The following is a 21,858-nucleotide window of genomic DNA, read 5'->3' as shown; positions in this document are numbered from 1 at the left end:
GTAAGCAAGTTAGGTGTATTAAATTAAAAATTAGAGTGTTGTTCTAGCATAATACTTAAACAGTATTAATAAGTTTCTAGTCTGAACTCAAACTTGGCCAGTAATTGGTTTCTAATATTCCAGTCATGCATTTAACAAGAAGGTAAGGTCAAACCTGGTTTGGTCTCCTTTGGAGTCTTACATGTGAAGTGTGTATATATACTTATAGCCAGAAGGAAACATTACAACGATATAATCTGACCTCTTACATAAAACTGGCCACATGTGTTTGAGCCTTACAGGTGGGCTCAGTAACTTTTGATGAAACTAAAGAGTACCTCTAGAAGATGTGAGGATTCAATTTTGATTTGAGGTCTTTTAGTGGTGTGAAATATGTTGTGTTCTTTACTTGTATTTGGATGGATGAACTTCAAAAAAATAATCTTAATTTTAACACAAGCTACTAGAGCTTGTGATCATTTGTTGGGCCTTTCATCAAATGTCTTCTCTCTGTATGTGCCTGTAGAGGTGTTCTCTAGAACTAAACAGACTGAGCTGGTCACTGTCCGCCAGCGAGACAGCCCTGCCACAGCTGTTTCTCTGCTGGAAGAAGGACTGCTCTCCAGCATCTCACCTGCTTGGTGTCAGGAGTTCTTAAAGATGATGAGGTAGAGGGGGACATCTGTATCCTCTATCAACTTTCTCCTTTAACTTGAGTTCTATTCAGATTAAACCAAGAGAAAGAAACAATATGAGAGATGTTTATATCTTTATCTTTGGTTAGGACTTGCTGTTGTCCCAGTAAACTTTCTGGAATATTGTAGCCATTCTCAAGTATTCCTGGGTCTCCGTCACCTTTCTACTCTATCCAAACTGTGGCTACTAAAGTGATTTTTGCCATAAAGGTGAGAAGGTCAGATGTTATATTTTTGACATTAATGCTATCTTGCCATTAATTCTGTTTTTCGTACTGGATTCTATTTTGTTGTGTTGTTGTACAGTTATATTTTTCTGGGAAGACTGTTTGCATTGGTTTTGAGACTGAAAGTAAATGTCTGTGTAAATTGAGCATAAGTCAATGAAGAGAAAAGAGGTCTGTGGGAGAAGATCAAGGTGCAAGGGAATCTAAGGATATGAAGAGCTCCAGCATGCAAATCAGTCCGTGTGTTACTTGTCTCACTTACAGAGCTTTCACTTTCTCTGTGCACCCTGTGTTTCCCTTTGCTGAACGTTATTGCTAATGGGAGTGATTCAGTGTTTTTAAATTGAATTCTCATGTTGCCTGTTCTGTCTGGTTCTTCCTATATGTAATATGGCACATGTACAAATAGTATGTTGGTAAAGACTTTCAGGTGTCTACCTTAGGAATGAAAATCCTTGCTGACATTTTCTGTACATTATCCCAGTCTTTCCTGTAAAATGTTCTAACTTGACTATAATCCTACACCTTCGTTTCTGTACTCCCTGTTGTCTCTTGGGCTTTTTTTACAATAAATGTTGCTGTTGAAGAGCTTACTTCAGTAAACCTTACTTAATTAAAGTTAGTGTTTAAGTGTTAGTGTCTGTTACACAGAATTTCCTTGTAAAGAGCAACAACAAATATTATTTCCTTCAGATCTGCTGTATCAAATGCCTCCTCATGCAACTAGAGATAGGCCTGCCACCTCATAGCAGTTTTATCTTTGTGGAGAGAAGATGAAGTAATATGGACAGTCTTTCCAGTAACAAAAGACATGACCTAAGCCCAGTTATGTGAGTCAGTAAATACCACCTGAGTTGACTGGAGGAGGAGAATCAACTTTTGTCTTCTATGCGTCACTTTTCATCAGGCATGCTACCTGTTGTCTTCCAGTCTTGTTGGCATCAGGTTACTTAGTCCACCTTCAGCTGCTGACATAACTGGGAACAATTTACAGAATGATATGGAGAGTGATATTTTTACCTTTTACGTAGTGGAAATCTGCTGGTAACAATTGTCAGCAGGATCACTTTTTGTGTCTGTGTGAGGAGCTTCAGCCTTGCTCATTGCTGGGTATGGATGAAAAGATGAATTAAATACTTCTCTTAGTGCTGGTATGGCTGTATTAGCATCAGTCCTCATGAAGTTCTAATGGAACATTATAATAGAGGCTCTTTTCCTTAACTGGGATCAGATACACCTTTCAAAATGGACATTGCTGGACACACATTGATGCACCAATTAACATGATGCTAACCATGCCTTTCCTCCCCTGTTTGCTGGGAAATGGAAGAATGCCATGGGCTGCCAGTCTGCTCTGCTTCTGTGCGTTTATTGACCTGATCGACTTCAGCCTGTCTTTCAGTATACGGTTGAGGAAACTTACTGTAAAAAACACCATCCAAAATCCCCCATAACAAAAAAGGGGCTGAAAAATAGCAGGTGGGCTGTGAGCACATCTCGCAAGTTTCTCAAGATTGTTAATGTCAGTGAAACCAAAGGAAAGTGACTGTAAGTTCAGCTGTCAGTATGTACCATTTCCTTTGTTTATTTTCCCTCCAGTTTCTTTAGGCTTAGATTTCTGTAACAGTACAAAATTTAAACTTTAAGACAGATGAAGTGTGATACTGTTTTATATTTTAATGACTCCAAGCATCTTTTGTTTGCATATACAGTGACAAGATTCTGGGTTGAAGCAGCATAGACTTGGGGTTTTTTCTTTCCACAAAATTCCCAATTGCTCTAGGTTATCAGATTTTTACAAATGGGCTTAAATTAAATCTCTGCTTACAGTGATTATATTTAGCACATATTGCAGTTTAGAAAATACACATTTTTATATTCCCAGCTTCACAATTACACTTTGATTTTTTTGAAGTGCTTTCATGCAGATTTCTGTGCAAACACAGAATTGGGACTCCAGCTGTGAACTTTGTCAGTTGAGTCTTAGCATAACTTCAGGTATGGTTTTTCTCTTCTAAAAAATCCTCTAAAATTTTAGAAGAAACTTTAATTCTATACTTTTATTAAAATACTCTGGGTTTTGGTTTTTCTGTGTGACTTTTTTGCTGATTTTTTTCTTTTCTTTTTGTGTTTGTTTTTTGTTTTTTTTTTTTTTTGTTTGTTTGTTTGGGTTTTTTTTAAGTTTTTAAATGACCCGCTTAGGGTGAGGAACAGTTTGATTCTTTATTAATAAGATTCTTTATTAAATATGCATGTGAGGATATAATGCTGTTATACAGACTTACACTAGAAATACACTTGCAGTGACATTCGCCTTTACAGTCTTACGAGTCAGGAAGATAGGTAGTGTTTTGTTGATAATGTTTCTGATGTTTAATTCTTAAATGAGGGTAAGATTTTATGTCTTGCCCTTTGTCTGTTTATTCCCCATTGCAGAGATGTTTTCACAAGTTTTTTGATAATCCAGGTTTGCTTGCAAAGTAATTTATTTTTTATTAGGAATAGATTGATGTTCTGTATTGACTTATCAGTTGCTGGTTATTTGGTTGGCAAGCAGGATTGTTTATCAAAGTATCCTGATGAAGGAAAGGGAAAATCTGTATAGCAGGCACAGACTGAGGGGATGTTTTCACTTACTGCCAAAAGCAGCAAATGAATTGTATGGTATGTTGACCAAGGTAATACTGATGGACTTACTGCATAGTGAGTTGAATATTTTTTGATTCAGTGTTTTTGGGTTTGTAATGATAAATGGAACTTAGATTTTAGTTGGAACTGGCTAGTTGTCTGATCTGCAGAGTAGTCTGGATGCTCTACATTCTGAGTTCACCTTATCAAAAAGATGTACACTAAGTTTAAAATGTTGGAAGTAATAAACCAAATAATTGCATTGAAATTCAGTCTTTTATGGAGCTGCTTTCTTGCACAAGTTTGTAAGTCTGAGTATTTTATTCTTCCCATTTACCAGTTGTGGACTGTGTAAGGTACTTTGAAATCCTTAGATGAAAGGTGCTGGAAGTGTAAAAATCTAATGAGAAAGATGGTATAGGTATGTTGTGAAGATTTGATTCTTGAATGTCTTTATGACTTGCTAATGTGTGCTTGTTTAAGAATTGCAGGATTGCATAAGGAAAGCAGTTAGAACAAAAATCTTGAATAACTTTGTGTGAAATGAGTACAATACACATGGCCAACTAAAGCAGTGCCTAATTTATCAAAGGTGAACATTTGTTTTCCTCACTTGTTCTACTGTTTGAGTTCTTCTTTTTAAATGACACTTTGACATCTTTTATATAAATTATGCATATTAATGTAATTGTATTTACTTGTAGGTGGCTCTAACCAAGAGAGCTGATCCAGCTGAGTTGAAAACAATATTTTTGAAGGTATGTGTAAAGTAAATATTTTACTCTTCCTGCTTAAATTTTTCATATCTTTTGCTCCATTGTTGCAGCATACAACTCTTGATAGTTTTTTCCCAACCATTAATCATTCACTGTATTATTACCATGTTATACTTAAATACCATTATCAGAATTGAACAGTGCTCACCAAGAAGTCAGATACATTCCTGACTGATTATTGTATTGACTCAGAAGAAGTATTGCTATCTTAAAAAAACCCCTCATTGTTCAGAGAATGTGGTGGGAGTTTCAATATTGTTCCTATACATGGTGAAATATTTGTGTAGACACCTTGCTGATAGACCATTTGGTAAACTTTCTTCTTCCATCCTTGCTTCCTTATTTCCTTTAGGATTATCTCTGCTTCTCTAATTTGTAGAAGTGTTGGGAAGTTCATCTTCTGAAGTGCTGGCCATATTTATTATATAACTAAATTTCTTTCTGTGTTGGCCTGCTATAGAAGTACGCAAGCAAAGAAATGACTTTGTGCACTTGCTCGTATACTTGAGAGAAGTGTGTTTTAGTATTTTGCTGCAAACTGGGAGTTGATTCTCCAACTCTGCTCCATTCTTGAGAGACCCCACCTGGAGTATGGCATCCAGCCCTGGGGTTCCCAACATTCAAAGGATATGAGCCTGTTGGAGTGAGTGCAGAGGAGGGTCACAAAGATGATCAGTTGACTGGAGCACCTCTCCTATGATGACAAACAGAGATAGGATTGTTCAGCCAGCAGAAGAGAAGACTCCAGGGAGACCTTATTGCAGCCTTTGAGTAACCGAAGGACATTTTACAAGGACATGTAGTGACAGGGCTTTAACTGAAAGGGGGTAGGTTTAGATTAGATATAACGAAGAAACTCTTTACTGTGCAGGTGATGAGACCCTGGAACAGGTTGCCCAGAGAAGTTAGGGATGCCCCATCTCTGGAAGTGTTCAAGGCCAGGTTGGTTTGGGCTTTGAGTAACCTGATCTAGTGGAAGATGTATGTGGCCCTGGTAGGTAGGTTGTAACTCAATGATCTTTAAGGTCCCTTCTAAACCAAACTATTCTATGATTTTGTGAAATTGACTTTCTCTGACCCATTTACTAAATTTAAATAACTATTCCTAGCCTTCCTAAGATTTATTAGTACAGTGTCTGTATTAGTTGATATTCTGGTACGAAAAAAAGAGTGCAGAAATTGGTGGTTCTGAAGAATACGTACAAGGTAGGTGCTACAGTACTGCAGAAAGCTGTTGGATCTGAATTATTTTTCTGAAGGTGTTGAGTGCCTAAGAGCCCTCATACATTTCCAAGTCATTCTCTCCACCTTAGCTCTCTCCAGCATCACACCCCACCCCCTATGTGCTTCTTGGTATGTTTTCCATTGTCCCTTGTGAGCTATTATTAACAATATGTGTAGGTGTCACAATGTATATTGCCAGTATTTATAGTTTTATAATATACTGTCAGTATTTATAGCTCTGAAATCAGATTTTTAGTTGAGAAAGCCAGGATTTAACTTGTTAAAGTTAAATCTGGAATCTTCTATCTGTCAGAAGAGCAAAAAGACTCTTGTAAAAGAATGGGTTATGTGATTTACAGAGGTAAATGCTTAAAGAGCAGGGCAGCAGAGAAGGCAGACAGGGAGTAGACCACTCACCTAAAAAGGTGGTAGCATTAAGGAAAGAAATAAACCTACTAGCGAGAAGCCTGGACCCTTCTGCAATATGAGGTGATGCTCATTTGGGGTAGGGGGAGGTTGGTTAGTTGGTTTGCTGAGAACAGTGTGAAAATTGATTCCTACCTGCCTGTGGGTATTCATCTCTCTTGCATTTCTGAAGATTGTAGCACCCTTACTGTTGTGGTGCATTAAATGGGTCTTACTTGAGCATGCTAAATGCCACCTCCAGCTTCTTTGTCTTCCTTTTCTGCTTCTCCTTTCACTGAAAAGAAGGGGTCCCTGTAAAGTGGAGTAATGAAATAATCACTAAAACGTTTTGTTCAGTGTAATACAGAATTGCTGTGCCGCCTACTACTGAAAAGGAAAAAGGATGAGAGAACGTACCATGTTGTTTCATGCTCTATGGATAAATGATGGCCAGAGTGTTAATTAAGCTGCTTCAGATGATTTTAAGTGGTGAGGCCAATGTAGTTGCTTCTGCAGATTGTGGGGTCTTCACTTACAAAATAACTTGACAACCATTATTTCTACTTCAATTAAGAATTAAAAAATATGATCGCCATGAAGGAGTGGTGTACCCACAGTGTAGAAATAAGTACGAAACAATCAGTTTAAATACAGTTGATTGCAGTCAAGTTTTAGCATATTTAATATGTCAAACCCCTGATAAAATGTTTGAAAATCTTAAAATTGGGTTGAATGTGTTATTACTTGACTATCTAAAATATATGTAAATAAGTTAGCAAAAAGCCATTCAGTACTATTGTATAGTATCAAATTCTCTGAGTATAATTGCTGAAGTGGGGAAAAATAGAATTGTAAAGAATCAATTTTTAAATGTTTCTCCTCCAAACCCAATAAAATTGATGTCTTTTTCTTTTTGTTATTATAATTTCCAGGAGTACCTCTACTTTTTCTAAGTCTTCTACTATAACCCCTAGGAGATTAGATTTTAGTCAGAGTGATCAAGCTGACATTTTTCAAGGTCATTTTCTATATGTAGTGTAGAGTACGTGATTGGATTTCAAATACACTCGAGTAAATCACAACGGCAAGAAACAGGGGGACACTGAAACCCTGTGCTGTTTTCTGTTATTGAGTGTCCTAGCAGGGGGTTAGGCTGGATAAAAAAATGAAATATAGAAGCATAGACTGTCTGACTTATTTGATTTGTTTCTCAATAGCAGCTGTGTTAAAAGTTTCTGAGGACGGGATTCTGAAGGATTCTGTCTCTCTGAAAATGATTACATTGAAATCAATTGATCTTTTAGTCTTTTAAAAGTATACAGTTCAAAATTCCATGCAGTGTAGCAACTAGAAATCTTGTGTTAGAATGTCTATTGGAACAGGAATCCTTAAGCCCTAACCGATATATAAATGATAAAACAAGTTATGTTTTGTTTGGGTTTGATTCTCTGAAGTCTTGTTTCTTGAAGATATTGTTGTACCTGGAAGTGATATTTATATAGCACTAGAAGAAAATAATCTACTTACTGTTACTCTTTGGCATCCCTCTGAGAGTTATATGTCTACAACAGGTATAACAGTACACTGCAGGCACCAGCAAGAAATAAAAACTGGCAGTTTTCATCCCTTAACAGAGCCATAGTAATGTGAAAGAAAACATGTGTCTTTGAAGTACACTACAAATAGCAATAGCCATCTAATTTAGTTATTACTTTACTGTAGATAATGCTCTGTTGGGAGCTGCAACAATGGTTTTATCATCCTACCTTGCCTTAAAAAAAAAGAGAAAGAAAAGAGAAATTAGCAGTTTCTTTCCTGTTCTCAGTGAACATTTGTTATCCCAAGACAGACCTGTTTCTTTAAAACTAGCACATGGTTCAGCAAATCTGCCATTTCTTTTCCTCTTAATTATTATTCTTATCCTTTTCTTAAAATACATTTTTAAGGTTGATCTCAAATTTAACTTTCTTCAGGAAATGAAGGCTTTAAAATTTGAGAGTAGGAGTGGTAACACAGGGAATTTTATTTATTTACTTATTATCCTCAAAAGTGCTAGTATTACTTTTTTTCATTTGTAACATGTTACTGGAGGCTTCCATTCAGAGTAAATATGCTTGGGTCTGTTGATAGCTGTTTTCTGGAATAGTATGCCAGTAACTGTGGTCTAAAGCAGGAGTAATTTATGCCAGCAGTTTGGTAAGATGTTAGGCCTATTTTTTTTTTCTTAGTGTCTGAACTGTGAAAGTTCTTGTTTTCTGTTACATTTTTCTGCAAATGCAATTCTTTGGCTTCCTTTCAGCACTTCAACAAAAGAGGAGTATCTCTGGGTTTTGCTTTCCATAGTGACCAGCTGTGGCTGGAGATGGTGAGGTGGAGTTCTTCTAAACAGCACCCCCAGGTGGACACTCTTGTGGGATCATTTGCTCCACTGGCGTTTTGTGGGTGTAACCCCACCTTCTCATCCCTAAGTACAGTGACTACACAAAGGAGTCGTTTCAGATAAATAAAATATGTTGGAGTATCCCACTACTGTAAGAGTTTCAGTGGGCCTGAGATGCTGCATGCAATGCTAGCAAATGTGTGTGTGCTTCCTGTTCTACTTCAAAAAGAGTATTTGATACTGGAGCATTCCTAGTGTACCGTGGAGAAATTGTTCACACGATAAACAAAAAATCATATATCTGCCATTCTGTGACTAGGAAGTCAAGTCTTCAGCTGCCTGAGTACTCCCCTCTTTTTCTTTCCTGTTTGTGTCTAGACTGAAGGTTCTTTGTAGCACAATTGTCATCTTCTGTGATATAGGCCTCTACTCCTGATTAGAAGCTATGGGTTAGGGTTAGGGTTAGGGTTAGGGTTAGGTATTAAATGCCTGGAGAAGGATGTATTGAGGCACTAAATATGGTATTCATTTAACAGTATGCAAGTGTGGAGAAGAATGGAGAATTCTTCATGTCTCCTAATGACTTTGTCACACGATACCTGAAGATAATTGGAGATGGTTTGCCAAATGCAAGCACTGTACAGCTCCTTGCAGGTGTGGTGGATCAGACAAAAGATGGGTAAGTGTTTTCTGTGGTTTTGTTTGTTTAGGTGGGGATGGGTTTTTTAGGGGGGAGGGAGTTGTTTGTTTTTGTTTTTTTGTTCTTTGTTTTTTTCTGTTTGGTTTTGGGGTTTGAGGTTTTTTCTTCCTTTTTGATTTTTTTTTCTTGGTAGTTGATTGGTTTATTTGTTCCTTTTTCTGTTGATCATTTGTAAAATACAAAGCCAATCTTCCAAAAAGTTTAATCCCTGAATGGTGGTGGTATTTTGTTTTGTTTTTTTGCTTCTGCCTCGCCCTGCAGATACATAAAGGAATACAGTATCTTTTAAGTGTCAAGAGTAGAAACAGTGTTTTCAGCTGCACCTACCATTTAGGAGCACAAACCATTTTCTGTCTACTCTGTATTTTTAATTCATGGAACCTTTCATGTTTGTTGGCTGGCTCCCCTAACTCCTGCTTTTCTTTCCTTCCATGAGTCTTTCTGTCTCTGTTTATTATATGTATCTGTCACAAACACATTCAAATAGCAGTCTAAAATAAGTTTAGATGGTGTAGGAAGAGATCCTAGAAAAAAGTCTGCTTTATTTTGCCATGGCACTGTTAAAGGCTTTTTGCTGCTGTTTTTTTCCTTCAAGAGGGAGGAGGAGTAGCTAAAGTACTTAGAGAGCCACTCTGCAGCCTTGGGATGACAGCAGTGAAGTTGGTTGCACATGGTTTGCATTTGAAGGGCTGACTTTGCCAATCTGCAAGATCAGCTACCCCTCCATCTTCCTCATATTTTATCCTAGATTTTGGTTCTGGTACTTGCCTAGGCAAGCTGCCTCCTCACCCATATGAATGTATTTTTTAACCCTCCCTTTAAAGTATCTTTAGAGAAACTTTAGAATAATTAGCTATGGACTTGAAAGTGTGTAGTTGTGGCATTTTTAGAAACCAGAAAATTTCTGGCATGACTCATATCAGTGGTCGCAGAGAGTAAAATGTGAGATAAATAAAGCATGACTAGAGAATGCAGACTTCCTAGGGAACAGATCGAAGCATAACTGGAAATTTTTGCAAGAGTTTCTGTGCTCTTTTTTCTCCTCAGCTGGTCTCATGTCTGTGGCAGCTGGGCACCTTAAACCTTGCAGATGAGTTAATGTGATGATTGTTACCTTGGTAAAAGAATTCTGTAAAAGGTTATATTGGTAACATTGATGGCATCAAGAAAGCAGTGGCTTCAGGTAGTGTTTGACTGAAAATGTTAAGCATTTCTCAGATTTCTTCCCTAGGTTCGATGTCTGCAAAAATGTCATTTTCCAAATTACATGGTTTCAAATCTGTTTTGTAATAAGATTGAGAGCATAATCCACACCTTGTGATTTGGATCTCTCTCACAAACAGAAGCTGGTGTCAGGAAGAACAAAATGTAAAACTGTAGCCTATGTAAACTTGTTGACAAGTTGGGATTTCATAACTTGGTGTGATCTTGCAGGAGTTTTGTGTTGTAGTATTGAGGCTTCTAATTGCTGCTTTCTGCCATGGGCAAGGATTGTTTCTGTAATCCACACCATGCAGTGGCAGAGGACTGCATGTTTCTATGTATCTTTGAAAGGTATCTTCGGGTATTCAAACTGTCTTTTTGTTTAGCTGCTACACTAATATGTGAAAGAATGGAGGAAGTTCAGAAAGTGATTGGCATCCATCTCTCTAATCTGGCATTGTAGCATTTTTTTTCCATGTGGCCAGACATTTGTACCTTGTTCTTGTGGTGTGTAAAGTAATTTGCAGAATGATCATCTGAGTCAAGGGCCAGTTGCTTTTTGATTCCTGGCATTGAAATCTCCTAGAGGTGAAAAAAAGGGCCCATTGGTCTTCTCCTTTTAAATGATTTCCAACTTGGCAGGCCAGAGCTCCCAGTTTTAAAGAGAAGCACAAAACTGCTTTTCTTAGTGTTCATATTTAATAGATTTGTCTGTGTTTAGAGACTTACACATGTTTAAGGCCATGAGAGAATGTTCAATGATTTAGCTTTATTTCTATTATAAAATAGAAGGTCTCTTGCAAGAGCAATAATAAGGTAATTTTGTTACTGTGTTAGTGTCTTAAAGTAGTGCAGTTCTGTAAAATACTGCTAGGATGTTTCCCGAAGCATTTATCCACTGTCTTGGATCTGTGTTTTGCTCTGAAGAAGCAGCTGTTGTTCATGACTGGTGAGTTTGACCCCTTGTCACTGAAAGGGTCTGAGCCAGGGTCACCAGGGCTCTTCCTCACACTCTTTAGAATGCTTTTTAATTTCTTCTGATTTTGGTGAGGAGGTTGGTATAGGTACCAAGTGTAATCAGAGTAAAATACAAAACTGGATAAGTCTCATTGGTGAAGGGCAGACAGCACAAGAGCTTCTGACTCATAAGCAGAGCATATAAATTGGCAAAGAATTGCTTACCCCAGAGCTGAAGAAGTTATGAGTGTGAAATGGAGAGAACAGTAGCTCTCACATACAATCTCATGGTGGTTACTGTAGACAAAATCTCATGTAGCTTTAGCACAATTCCTGCATTGCCAGAGATTAAGGATTTTTAAGTTATCTACAGAAGCTGCTGTTGTGACAAAGGCAAGAGACCTCTTAAGGCATACTCTGTTGTTCACTGAATATCTGTTGCCATGGGAGCAAGTTTTGCCTCCATCTTAAGTCAGGACAGAGGTTTGTTTGGAGGTTGGTTTTCCTGCTGTTCTCTTCTGGAGGCGTGTTTTTAAGCTTTCCTCTAAGAAAAGGAAATAGTTTCCTCGTCCATAGCCAGACAAACCTTTCAAACTAGTTGATTGGTAATAGCACAGATTTTTTAAGTATTATATTCCATGGTTGTTTTTTGTATGAAGCAGATTGAAGAACTTGACTGGTTCCTAGCCTTAAGCCTCTCATTGCTAATGTGAGTTAAAACAAAAAAAAAGCTTTATTTGGCTTCAGCTGGCTCAGAAATTCCCCAAAAATACAGTGGCTTTCTCAAGGCCCATCAGCAACAAGCCAGGCATTTTCCATCCTACCTCCTGTAACATTGTTTTTCAATTTTTTGTTGTACTTTTAAACATCTGTCTAACAAAATAAGTATTTTCTGCATGTCTCTGTTTGGACTGTAGTAACTGACACTTTACTGAGAAATACCATATGCATTATTTTTAGAAAGGACGAAGTATTCAAAAATAACATTTGGAAATGCCAGCATTTTCCATTATTATTGGATATAAATTTATCCTCTAATGCACCAATTTACACTGTACTTAGTTTACCTAGCTTGCAGTGTAAAATAATAGATGTAGCTTCAATTTGTGTCCCATTATGTTACCATGTTTGAATTGCTGATACAGTAAAAACATATGCATTGATTTCTGAATAAACTTTTTCATCGTTGCATTTATGTGTATTACTACAGTGTGTAATGGCTTTTTTCTCTGCGTGGCTACCTGCAGACTTTCTCTGGTGGGAAAGTATCATGTCTATGTGGTGTCCAGATACCACGGGTGTGAGCATCGAAAGAAGCAGCATAGAAGAAAGGAGAGAGCAGTAAATAGTGGCTTTGCTGCACCATACCCAGTTTTTGTAGCTTTTGTGTGGGGGTGCTTTTCAAATACTAAGGTCTGAGCCTTCCCAAATAAATCACGCAGTATTGACACTGATAATGAGGATGTGAGAGTAAAGGAAGACTTTGACCATTTGGGTAGAATATCTTCAAAACCAAAATAAAATTTCATAAACATTTCAGCTTCTTCTCTGCGCTGTTAAAATCACTCAGTTTTTTCTGCTTTTGTAACATAAATGAGTACTTGTTTAGGTAGATAAAATAACTCTTAAGTACTGTATTGAAGTCCATGTTAATATGTGCTGTTTAATGACACCTAATGTTATACAGTGAAGGACTACGGTAAACCCAAAAGGGTGATGCTAAACTGGAGAGAAAATGTGTTACCCAGGCAACTACCCTTGTGCAGCATAGAGAAGTGAGCATATGGCTATGTAGTACACATTATTTCAGCATCTTTAAGCATTAAGAATCACACATGTAATTGACTGTGAAAAATTACTGCTCAGTTACTGTATTGTATGGTCATAATAGAAGTAAATGAATACGTTGTTGTTAGAATAGATCTGTTGGGAATCACTAGCAGGCTAGTCTACTTAGGGAGCAAAAATACAATAAGAAGAAAATAGCTGGTTTAATTAACATGTAAAAATTGGGTTAATTTGAATTCAGCTGGCACAGCAGATATTAATGTCTCTTCTTTAACAGTCTGGCTAGAGCCACACAATTTGTACACTTTTAATCTTCCTAGTACTATGAATAATTGTTTTAAAAAAATGGATATAGGGTTATTTTAAGCATCTATCTGTGACTTATTAAGGGGGGTTATTGCTTCCAAGTACTTAAAGAATGCTTCTACCGGTTTAAAATGTTGTAGCAGTGTTAATGCAGACTTTTAATCAAATCCAGGCCTGATAGCACAGAATGTGTTCTTAGCATGGTGAGGGGATTCTGCTGGTGTAGGTGCTATATTTCTTTTCTGTGATCTCATCACTGTTGAGATTCATGCGCTAGTTGCTGTTTCACACAAAAAGCGGCTTCACCATAGTGGTGGTGGCAGAGATTTCATATTTATAATTCCAAACAATCTTATTCCAGAGTCTTGTCATCTGCTGCCTGTTTTGTGCTTTCTCTGTGTGTGCATTATAATCTTTGTGGCCAGAACTCAGTGCTTTGGGTGTTTTGACTATTCTGTCAGGTATTTATTTAATAATAATGAATAATAATGACCTTTTGTAGACTGTAAGTCACATTGTAACAGTAAACATGCATAAATGCTAAACTAGGTAGGTTGTGATATATTGGTTTAAAATTGAGAGAAATGTTACTTTTGAAAAAAATTCTTTTGGTTTAGAAGAGATGAAGTTTTCTTTCTTTTAAGGGCTGAATGTCAGTGTATTGTGTGTCTAACAATGGGGAGTACGGAGAGCTACCAAGGAGTTTTAAGTAACTGATTCAATGGCTTCCCATGTGCTAATATGTGCATATATAATAAGTCACTGGCTTCTTTGCCAATAAAGCTTAAAGCATGTTTATATGTTTGCTGGCGTCATCAATTGTGAGTTTAATATTAATAATACCCGAAGAGGTTTTTTTTAATTTACTTCTCATAGTACGTAATAACCTATGGTGGCAAGTTCTCAAGAATTAGTTTTTAGACTATTTCATACTCTACATTTCTTTTATTTATTGCATATATCTTGACAGAGGTAAGTAGAACAGCTTTTAGACCTTCTCTGTGCTGTGTTTCTCCTCTCATGTTTTGATGTTTCTCATGGAAGTCAGGTTCTATTACCCTGCGGATGTTTAGCTGCTGATGTGCAGCAAGCACACTTCTGGGTGACTTGAAATTATTCCTTTAAAACAGGGTGACTGGAAATTGCTGTGTAGTCATGGGTCATCATAACTTGATGGAACGTATGCCTTTTCCAACCTGTTGAAGCATTCAGTTCTTCACTGTTACTGCATACTGAGCAGAAGTTTTCATTGAACTGGTTGCAGTGTCATTTTGAGTCAAAGTCCTAAGGATACAGTTAGTTTCCAATAAAATAAAAAAAAAGTGGTTTTGTATGTGTTTCTTGACATTTTGTACACTGAATTTTGTCCTTCTCAGAAATAAACCTTTGTTCTCCACGTTCTGCCTTGTGAACCCATTAAAGCTACGCACTGGCTACACTGACATACAGCAGCCTGAGAGAGGACAATCTTAAGTCTCCCTGACTGTCAGCAGGCCCTGCAGCCACACATTTGAAGATGATTTTAAACTGTACAACCTAGACATTAGAGAAGTAGCAAAACAGAAGAATGGTTTGCCTTTGCCTCTTGAAGAATAGAAGTCTGATCTCCATTTGAACTCTTGTGTGTGACCCAGAGAAATTAGAACAGCTCAAGGTCTTTTTGCTGTATCAAATCTACTGTTGCAAACAATGCCAAGTTGTCTAATTAAGTATTAAGCTTATGAACTAACTTCAGCAAGGGCATCTTTGCTTTTATCTGTGCTTTGCTACTCTTCTTGCATATGGAGAACCTGGCTGTAATGATGAATTTGAGTAAACTGCTCTTGGGCTGAGGAATAACATGCAGACTACTGCTTGAAATTTATGATTCAACACACAGGACTCTAGAGCCGTGATGGATGACTAATAAGTTACTAGCAAATAGATATCACATTCTGATTGGTTCCTTCTGAAGTGAGTGGCAGCATGTAGGTCTTGAATAGATTTGCTTTCCAAAAGCCCTAAGTACTGGGGTTTGAAGGAAGTTACTTATGTCTTTATTACCTCTGTCTTGCCAGTGAAGAAAGGTAGACTTCCCCAGAGGGCAGTTCAGTGAGACATTAAAGCTGAGGTGAGTAGCTGCACTGAGTGTTTTGCTTATTTTATGTTCTGTTGTGACTTGCTGAGAGGAATACTTTCTTGTCTAACAGACATTTACATCTAGCGATATAAAGGCCTCCTAACAGCATAGGGGATAGGGCATTTTAGGATAAATTTTAATCCCTATGGATAACATTTTGTTGTGTTCTTATTTCTTTTGTATAATATATGTTATATTGTATTTCAGTATTTTGCAGTCAAGTGGTTTCATAGCTCTTGCTTTGTACTTCATCCCCTAGGCTGATATCCTTTCAAGAGTTTGTGGCGTTTGAGTCAGTCCTATGTGCTCCAGATGCATTGTTCATAGTAGCCTTCCAGCTGTTTGACAAGACTGGCAAAGGAGAAGTTACTTTTGGTAAGCCTGTTCTTAAGTATACATTCCTAATGTAAAAATCTCTACGTATGCCAAACTATTTCACCTTCTATTTACTGTAGGAGACTCAGTGATTGGCAGTGGAACTGTGCTAGTACTAAGCAGTTTTATGTCTGAATTATTTTAATCATTTATATGTGCACAGTATGGAGCCACAGTCATGGTAATCATGGTTTTCTCTGGAGAACTGGTCACTTTTCTTTTGCTCTTCCCCAACATGCTTGTGCAGGTCTTCAGGAGAGCAGTGAAGGTGACTATGGGAAATGATTGTGAAGCCACAGGAATGTTTCCAGAAGACTTGGGTGAATGTTGGGTCTGAAATTATCCTGACTTATTTTTTGTTTAAATTGGCTGTGTTTCAAGCTGGCTGAATTTTAAGGCCTAAAACTTTATTCTGTGAGATTTTACAGTAATAAATTATTTATTACATGTCCCCTTGCCATCCCACCCTCCAAATTCAACTTGCATTGGAAATGTGATGTTTGTACTGATAACATGAAAAGTACTCAGGCCAGTTAAAAATTTTATCAAGGAGACTGTTTATTTATAGATTACCTAGAGACAGCTTTTGATATCTGCAGGACTATCTGCCATTCTGTCTGGAAAAAGGATTCAGAAGTTAGCAGTTTGAAGTAAGTTCAGATATTGAGCTTGCACTTCAAAAAGTATGGGGGATTTGTTTTACTAAGTACCTATACTGTATAAAACTGCTGTTTCTAATCTACATTTGGACATGATTATCCCTGTGTATCAAGTTTTATTAATTAGTTGTTAAACAGTTTTACGTAAAAGGAAAATTGTATGGCATTGACTCTGTCTTTCTGAAATGTATGGTTCACACATCCACTGTCTTTTCCTAGTATTCCTCACCCTTGTTTTATGCTCCATTAAAAAAGCCCTTCCCTTTCCATTTGAACTAACAAGGTTCTGTTATGACTGCTTGAAGCATCATTGTATTTCTTCTACCATCTCCAAAAATCTGTATTTGAAGTTGCAGTAGGTGAGAAGACTTGCTGTCTCTTCTTGTGTCTATTTTGTGTTTCCATTATTTTGGTTGTCTGTTGAGATTGTGAAATATGTACTTTTTTGTGTGCAATGCTTTAAAAGTTACTACAGATGCTAAAAAATTTGCGAGAATTGCAGGAAAAAATTAGGCAGATGTAGGAAGTATTTTATGTCTAACAATCTTGTGTATAGAGGCAATGAGAGATAGCATGTTTTTAAAACATGAAGGAGCGTGTATTTTGCTAAGGTTGTGTTCCAGAGAAGACAAACGAGGGTTCCTGGAATGCCTGCCATGTACAGGTTCTTGTCTGCCTCAGAGCCTTCGGTTGCTTGGAGCACTCATTAATAATCTAGGAAGAACTGTAGCTGTTTAATCTGAATGCTGAATCAGTCCAACATAACTTTGTAACTCTTGGCATTCTTTTTCATGTATTTCCTCCTGTCAAGTGCTTCCCTTGAGGTTTGACACAGTGAGTCAAAGGGGTTTTTTGGCATTTGAAGTTCATTGAAGTCCTTCTAGTGATGAGAGAAAATCCCATGCCAGGCTGTATTTAAGGTTTTGGAAAAGGCAACATGCCAACATTGGCAGAACCTCAGATATCTTTCTTCTAATTCCTTTCCCCCTTTGAAACCATAAATATATTTGTAATTTCTGTATAGTACCTTGTGGCTACCACCCCAGCAAATGCCTGGAGTGGGAAGGTTGGGAGAGCTGTCTCAGTGTTGTGCATTCTCAGCAGAAATGGTTGACCTTTAGATAAAGCTAGTTTCTTATTTTCTATCACAAGAAAAACAAAGCTTTTTGAAAATCAAAAAAGAGCATTATGAAAAACCTCCCTAATATTTTCATAAATAAATTATTAAGATACCATCGTGTAGCATTGGCACTCAATGCCCCAGTCATGCATCTTTGAAGTTAATTATGAGATCTTTTTCCATTGACTTGAGTGAGAGTGGGATCAAGTCTTTATCAAGACTAGGAGACTTAAATAGGGGTTTTGTATGCTGTGGAATTACAGTGTGAAAGGAACAGAAGAAAAGGGAAAGGATTGTTTTTCAGTATAGTGCTGTTAAGTAGTATCTCAAGGATCTCATTTTAAGTCTGTATTTCATTTTTTTTAATAAAGAAACAGCATGGCTTATCTGTGCTGTCATTGTTTTCCTGTACACTAAAATAATGATAAAAATAGTTTAGCTTATACCAAACAGAATATAGGGCTTCCCAGGTATGAACTTCACATTTTCTATTAAGTAAATTGTCCAAATTTTATTCTTCCACAGCTGGACTTAGCTTGATACCTTTGTAAAATGAATTAATAATAGGCTTTATGTCAATGAGCTTTTATACCAAATTTCACATCCAGGATGTGGATATTCAGAGAAATGATCTGGGTAAAGAAGTTCCAGTATTCAACACTTTGCACTTACTTTTCTTGACAAGTGCTGCACTATTACTTTAGCTTCTGGGTTGGAAATGCATTTGCATTTTAGCCATATGGTGATATCTCTACAGTTTTAAATGTTTCACTTTCAAGTCACAAGTTAACTGGTTCTTTGACAGTGTTGGTATCTGTTTAAAAGGGCTGATCTGCAAGCAGTGTGGATATGTGGAGGGGGGTGTGCAGGGGAAGTATTTCTACTTTATTGCTTTTTGAAGTAAATTAAATGGCCACTAGTAAATTAGTGGCCAGTGGCTGATTGAGACTACACTTGGCCACTGCATCATGTCTTAAATTTACCTGCTGGTGAAGTGTCAAAGCTTTGACAGTTTTCAAGGAGTTAAAGCTCTCAGCAGGAAAGTGAGAGGAAGTTTAGCTGGCTTTTAAATTCGAGGCAAAGAGCAAACCATTGCTTCTTGCTGTTGAGTGTTGACAGGCACATAAAAGCTGATAATGTAAGTCCAGGGGTTTAAGAGACTTAGTAGAGTTTCTTTTTTGTCATATGACTGTATTTTAATGCCTCATTAAAGAAGCAGAGCCCTTTGAAATTCTTTACTAGATGGCATTTAAAAAAAGACATGGTGGTTGGGTAAAAAATGTCAGTGTTTAACAAGTAAGTTGTTGTAACTTCATCTTTAATTTTGGATGGGTAAGTGAAATTACGGGACCTAACAATTTGAGCTGTGAATAGCACAGCAGTGACATCCAGGGATTAGAATTTTACTTGTCTGGTATCAGTTCTCACAGGCCTAGTGAAGGGCAAAATAAGTATTGTCTGTGTTGGCTTTGCTCACGGGGAAAGGAAAGGTATAAAAAGAGATGTGGTTGCCTGAGTCTCTGCTGCCAAACGTTGTTGAATCTATGAAGATTTTAATTCTGATTTGGTTTAAAGTAGAATTTCCCACCAGCAGAAATTCTTGCTCCTGTGTTTAGTGGAATGTAGCTGAGATATAGTATGTGATTTTATGGTTTTGGTTTTCTTTTTTAAAGGTCATCTAATTCTATCGGAAGCTGTTTCAAAACGGATGCTGTGCTTCTTTGAGAAATATGAGTGTACTATAAAATGTCAGTCTTTTAATTTAAAAAAAAAAGTAAAACAACTCCCCACAAATCCAGCAAAAACAAACCCCCAGGTTTTTATTTGTTAAGCATAACAGCTGCAGAATTGAGCAATGTATTCTGCTTTTGTCTCTAAACAAGACTTCATTGGCATGCAGGCAGCAGCTATTGTGGGTCTCTGCTTCCATTATTAATTATATCAGTACAGTTGTTATCTAAACACATTATCTAATATTACTAAGGATGCATCTTACTAAGCACTCCTGTTTACTTATCTGACACTTGAATTGCCTGAATACTTGTTTGTAAACTTTCTAAAAGGACATGGCTCTTAACAGGGGTTTAAATAGCTGTACAGCTATTGTTATGATCTTCAGAGTTTTTTCCTCTATGATAATGCTCTGACACTTTTTCAATATGCAAAGAACTATTACACAAGTTTCATAATTGCTTTCATGACCAAATAATTAGATTCAGATTGTATGAGGTAGCTCTTGCTTTTTTATAGAGGATTATTTATTTTGTGCTTTGCACTGTAACTGCTAGTATGACTTGGTTCTTCTTATAGAATCTGTAATTCTTTTTATTTCTCCCACAACATCTAGCATATTGATGCCCAGCTTAGTACACTCAATATCATGTAAAGCAAGGAAAAGCTAAATCTGAACCAACAAAATAAATTGCTGGGGCTGTAAACTTTGGTCAGTTGATAAATTACAATATTCAGTATTTATCAGTGAAATTTCCCTTGCTGGTTCAAATTGCTCAGAAACCATTTGTACCTAGTGATGTGTTAGCTTGCACATCACAGTGTCACCTATACAGTGAAACATTTGTTGGCTTTTAAGTGACAGCTGACTAGATATGATGATCCCAATGACAACATTACAAATGCAAAACCTGTTTAGTCTCTGATACTTTCTGTTATTTGTACTGGATCTTGCACTAATTGCCATTTTTAATTACAAGAGCATGTAAAGTAGTCTTGTTAGTATATTTATTTTCTTCAAAACACTTTTTGAAATCCTCTCAGACTATTTGTGAAGAATTTCATTTTTGGTTTGTTTTTTTACTTTTAACTAAAATGTTATGTAACCAGGCAGACTTTGATGTAGGTATCTTAAGTAAAATAGAGCCTCTAAATATAAAGTGAATCTGTCATTCTAAGTATTATGAGCAGCTTTGTCCTTTTACACTGCTGGGCTTCATTTGGTCTAGAATATGCAAGTGAATTTTTTAAATCATCCATATAACTGAAATTCTGTGTTCCAGTTTTCAGGGTTTTTTTGTGGTATTTGCAGTGTTTAGCACAGGTAACAAAAGTGCTCTCATATCTCAGTGAAAAAGCAGGGCCGAGGTGAGTTGGATGCTGTATGGATATGCCATAAGGAAGTTAATTAGGAGGTTTCAGAAGTGACAAGAGCACAATTAACCAGAGCAGGGGGAAGGTAAAATGATAAAAAAGTGATAATTTCAGCAGAGGATTGGAAGTTGAAGCTTATCATGGATCTTTTGGTTGGGAAAAATCATGAAGGCACAAACATGTTCTATGGGCTAATGTTTTCATTAATGTAAAATTAACTTGTAAGGCTTCACTGCCCTGGTTGAAAAGTTTGCATAGGGCAATAAAGTTATAACCAAATGAGCTAAGTTCGGTAGCCAGTGCCTCTCTTGTGAGAGGGAATGCATGCTGAACTTTTTACTGGACTTTATTTGGGCCATTTGGGGGATTTATTTGCTGGTTGTCTTCTTTAAAGTCTGCTTACAACATCTGAAATACATTTGTTTACCAATACTGGTCTTAATCTCACCTCTGTGTACAGCAGATGCTGTACAGCCCTTGTTCCTTCTTCCAGCCACAGAAGGGATGTGGTTCACATCTGAATGGTAGCCACCACTTTTAGTGGGAGACTTTAGTCTCCTAGTTCAGTGCCCTGCTGTGACTGCCTTTGGGACGGGGGGCTGGCACTCCCCTGGAGCTGGTGCAGTACAGTTTTTTCTCTGCCTGGAAGTGTGCTGAGACAACCAATACATTTTCTAAGGGCAGCCCAACAAATATCCTAAGATTTTCTTTCCACTGATGGGGTCCGGATGTTAGTATGTTGTCTGGAGGTGAAAAACCACTGTGGAGGCATCCATTATATGTGTAGCCTTATTGCATTTACTTAAAATGACCAGCTTTTACTACAAAAAGAACCGCCCTGATTTTTAGAACTTTCTAAATGACTTACGAGGTGTGTTTTCTGATCAACTGAATGTAGATACACACGACTATCAGATTGGCATGCAGGTTTTGTATCATATCTTGTCAGAGATCTGAAGAACCGCTCAAAAGCTATTCCAGTTCAATGGGTCAAAAATCCATTTTTTATGAAAGGCCAACTGTAGATTTGCACAATTGACTATAATGGCTCCAATTTTGAAAGATAGAGGTAACAGGGAGCACTTCCAGTTGGTGGGATAATTCGAGAATACTACATGCTCAGATGGCTTAAATATTGTGCTTTCTGCAGCTACTTCATGCTACTTAAAAAGAAAAAAAATAGTTATGGAAAAGGTGAGAACATGCCAATTT

General features: G+C 37.2%; 1 protein-coding gene across 3 annotated transcripts in view; it reads left to right on the top strand.

Moving 5' to 3' along the window:
- Positions 1-21,858, top strand: part of SLC25A13 (solute carrier family 25 member 13) — a 100,146-nt gene that overhangs the window by 18,766 nt on the left and 59,522 nt on the right. For all 3 annotated transcript variants that reach the window (XM_071560752.1, XM_071560751.1, XM_071560750.1), the window contains 3 exons: positions 4,234-4,287; positions 8,851-8,993; positions 15,647-15,762. In XM_071560752.1, the coding sequence (XP_071416853.1) occupies positions 4,234-4,287; positions 8,851-8,993; positions 15,647-15,762 (313 nt within the window). The remainder of the gene's footprint in view (positions 1-4,233; positions 4,288-8,850; positions 8,994-15,646; positions 15,763-21,858) is intronic.

The sequence above is a fragment of the Pithys albifrons genome, chromosome 7 (assembly GCF_047495875.1).
Source record: "Pithys albifrons albifrons isolate INPA30051 chromosome 7, PitAlb_v1, whole genome shotgun sequence".
Classification (NCBI taxonomy): Eukaryota; Metazoa; Chordata; class Aves; order Passeriformes; family Thamnophilidae; genus Pithys; species Pithys albifrons.
The sequence above is the reverse complement of the archived record's forward strand: the minus strand, read 5'-3'. Positions and strand labels throughout refer to the sequence as shown.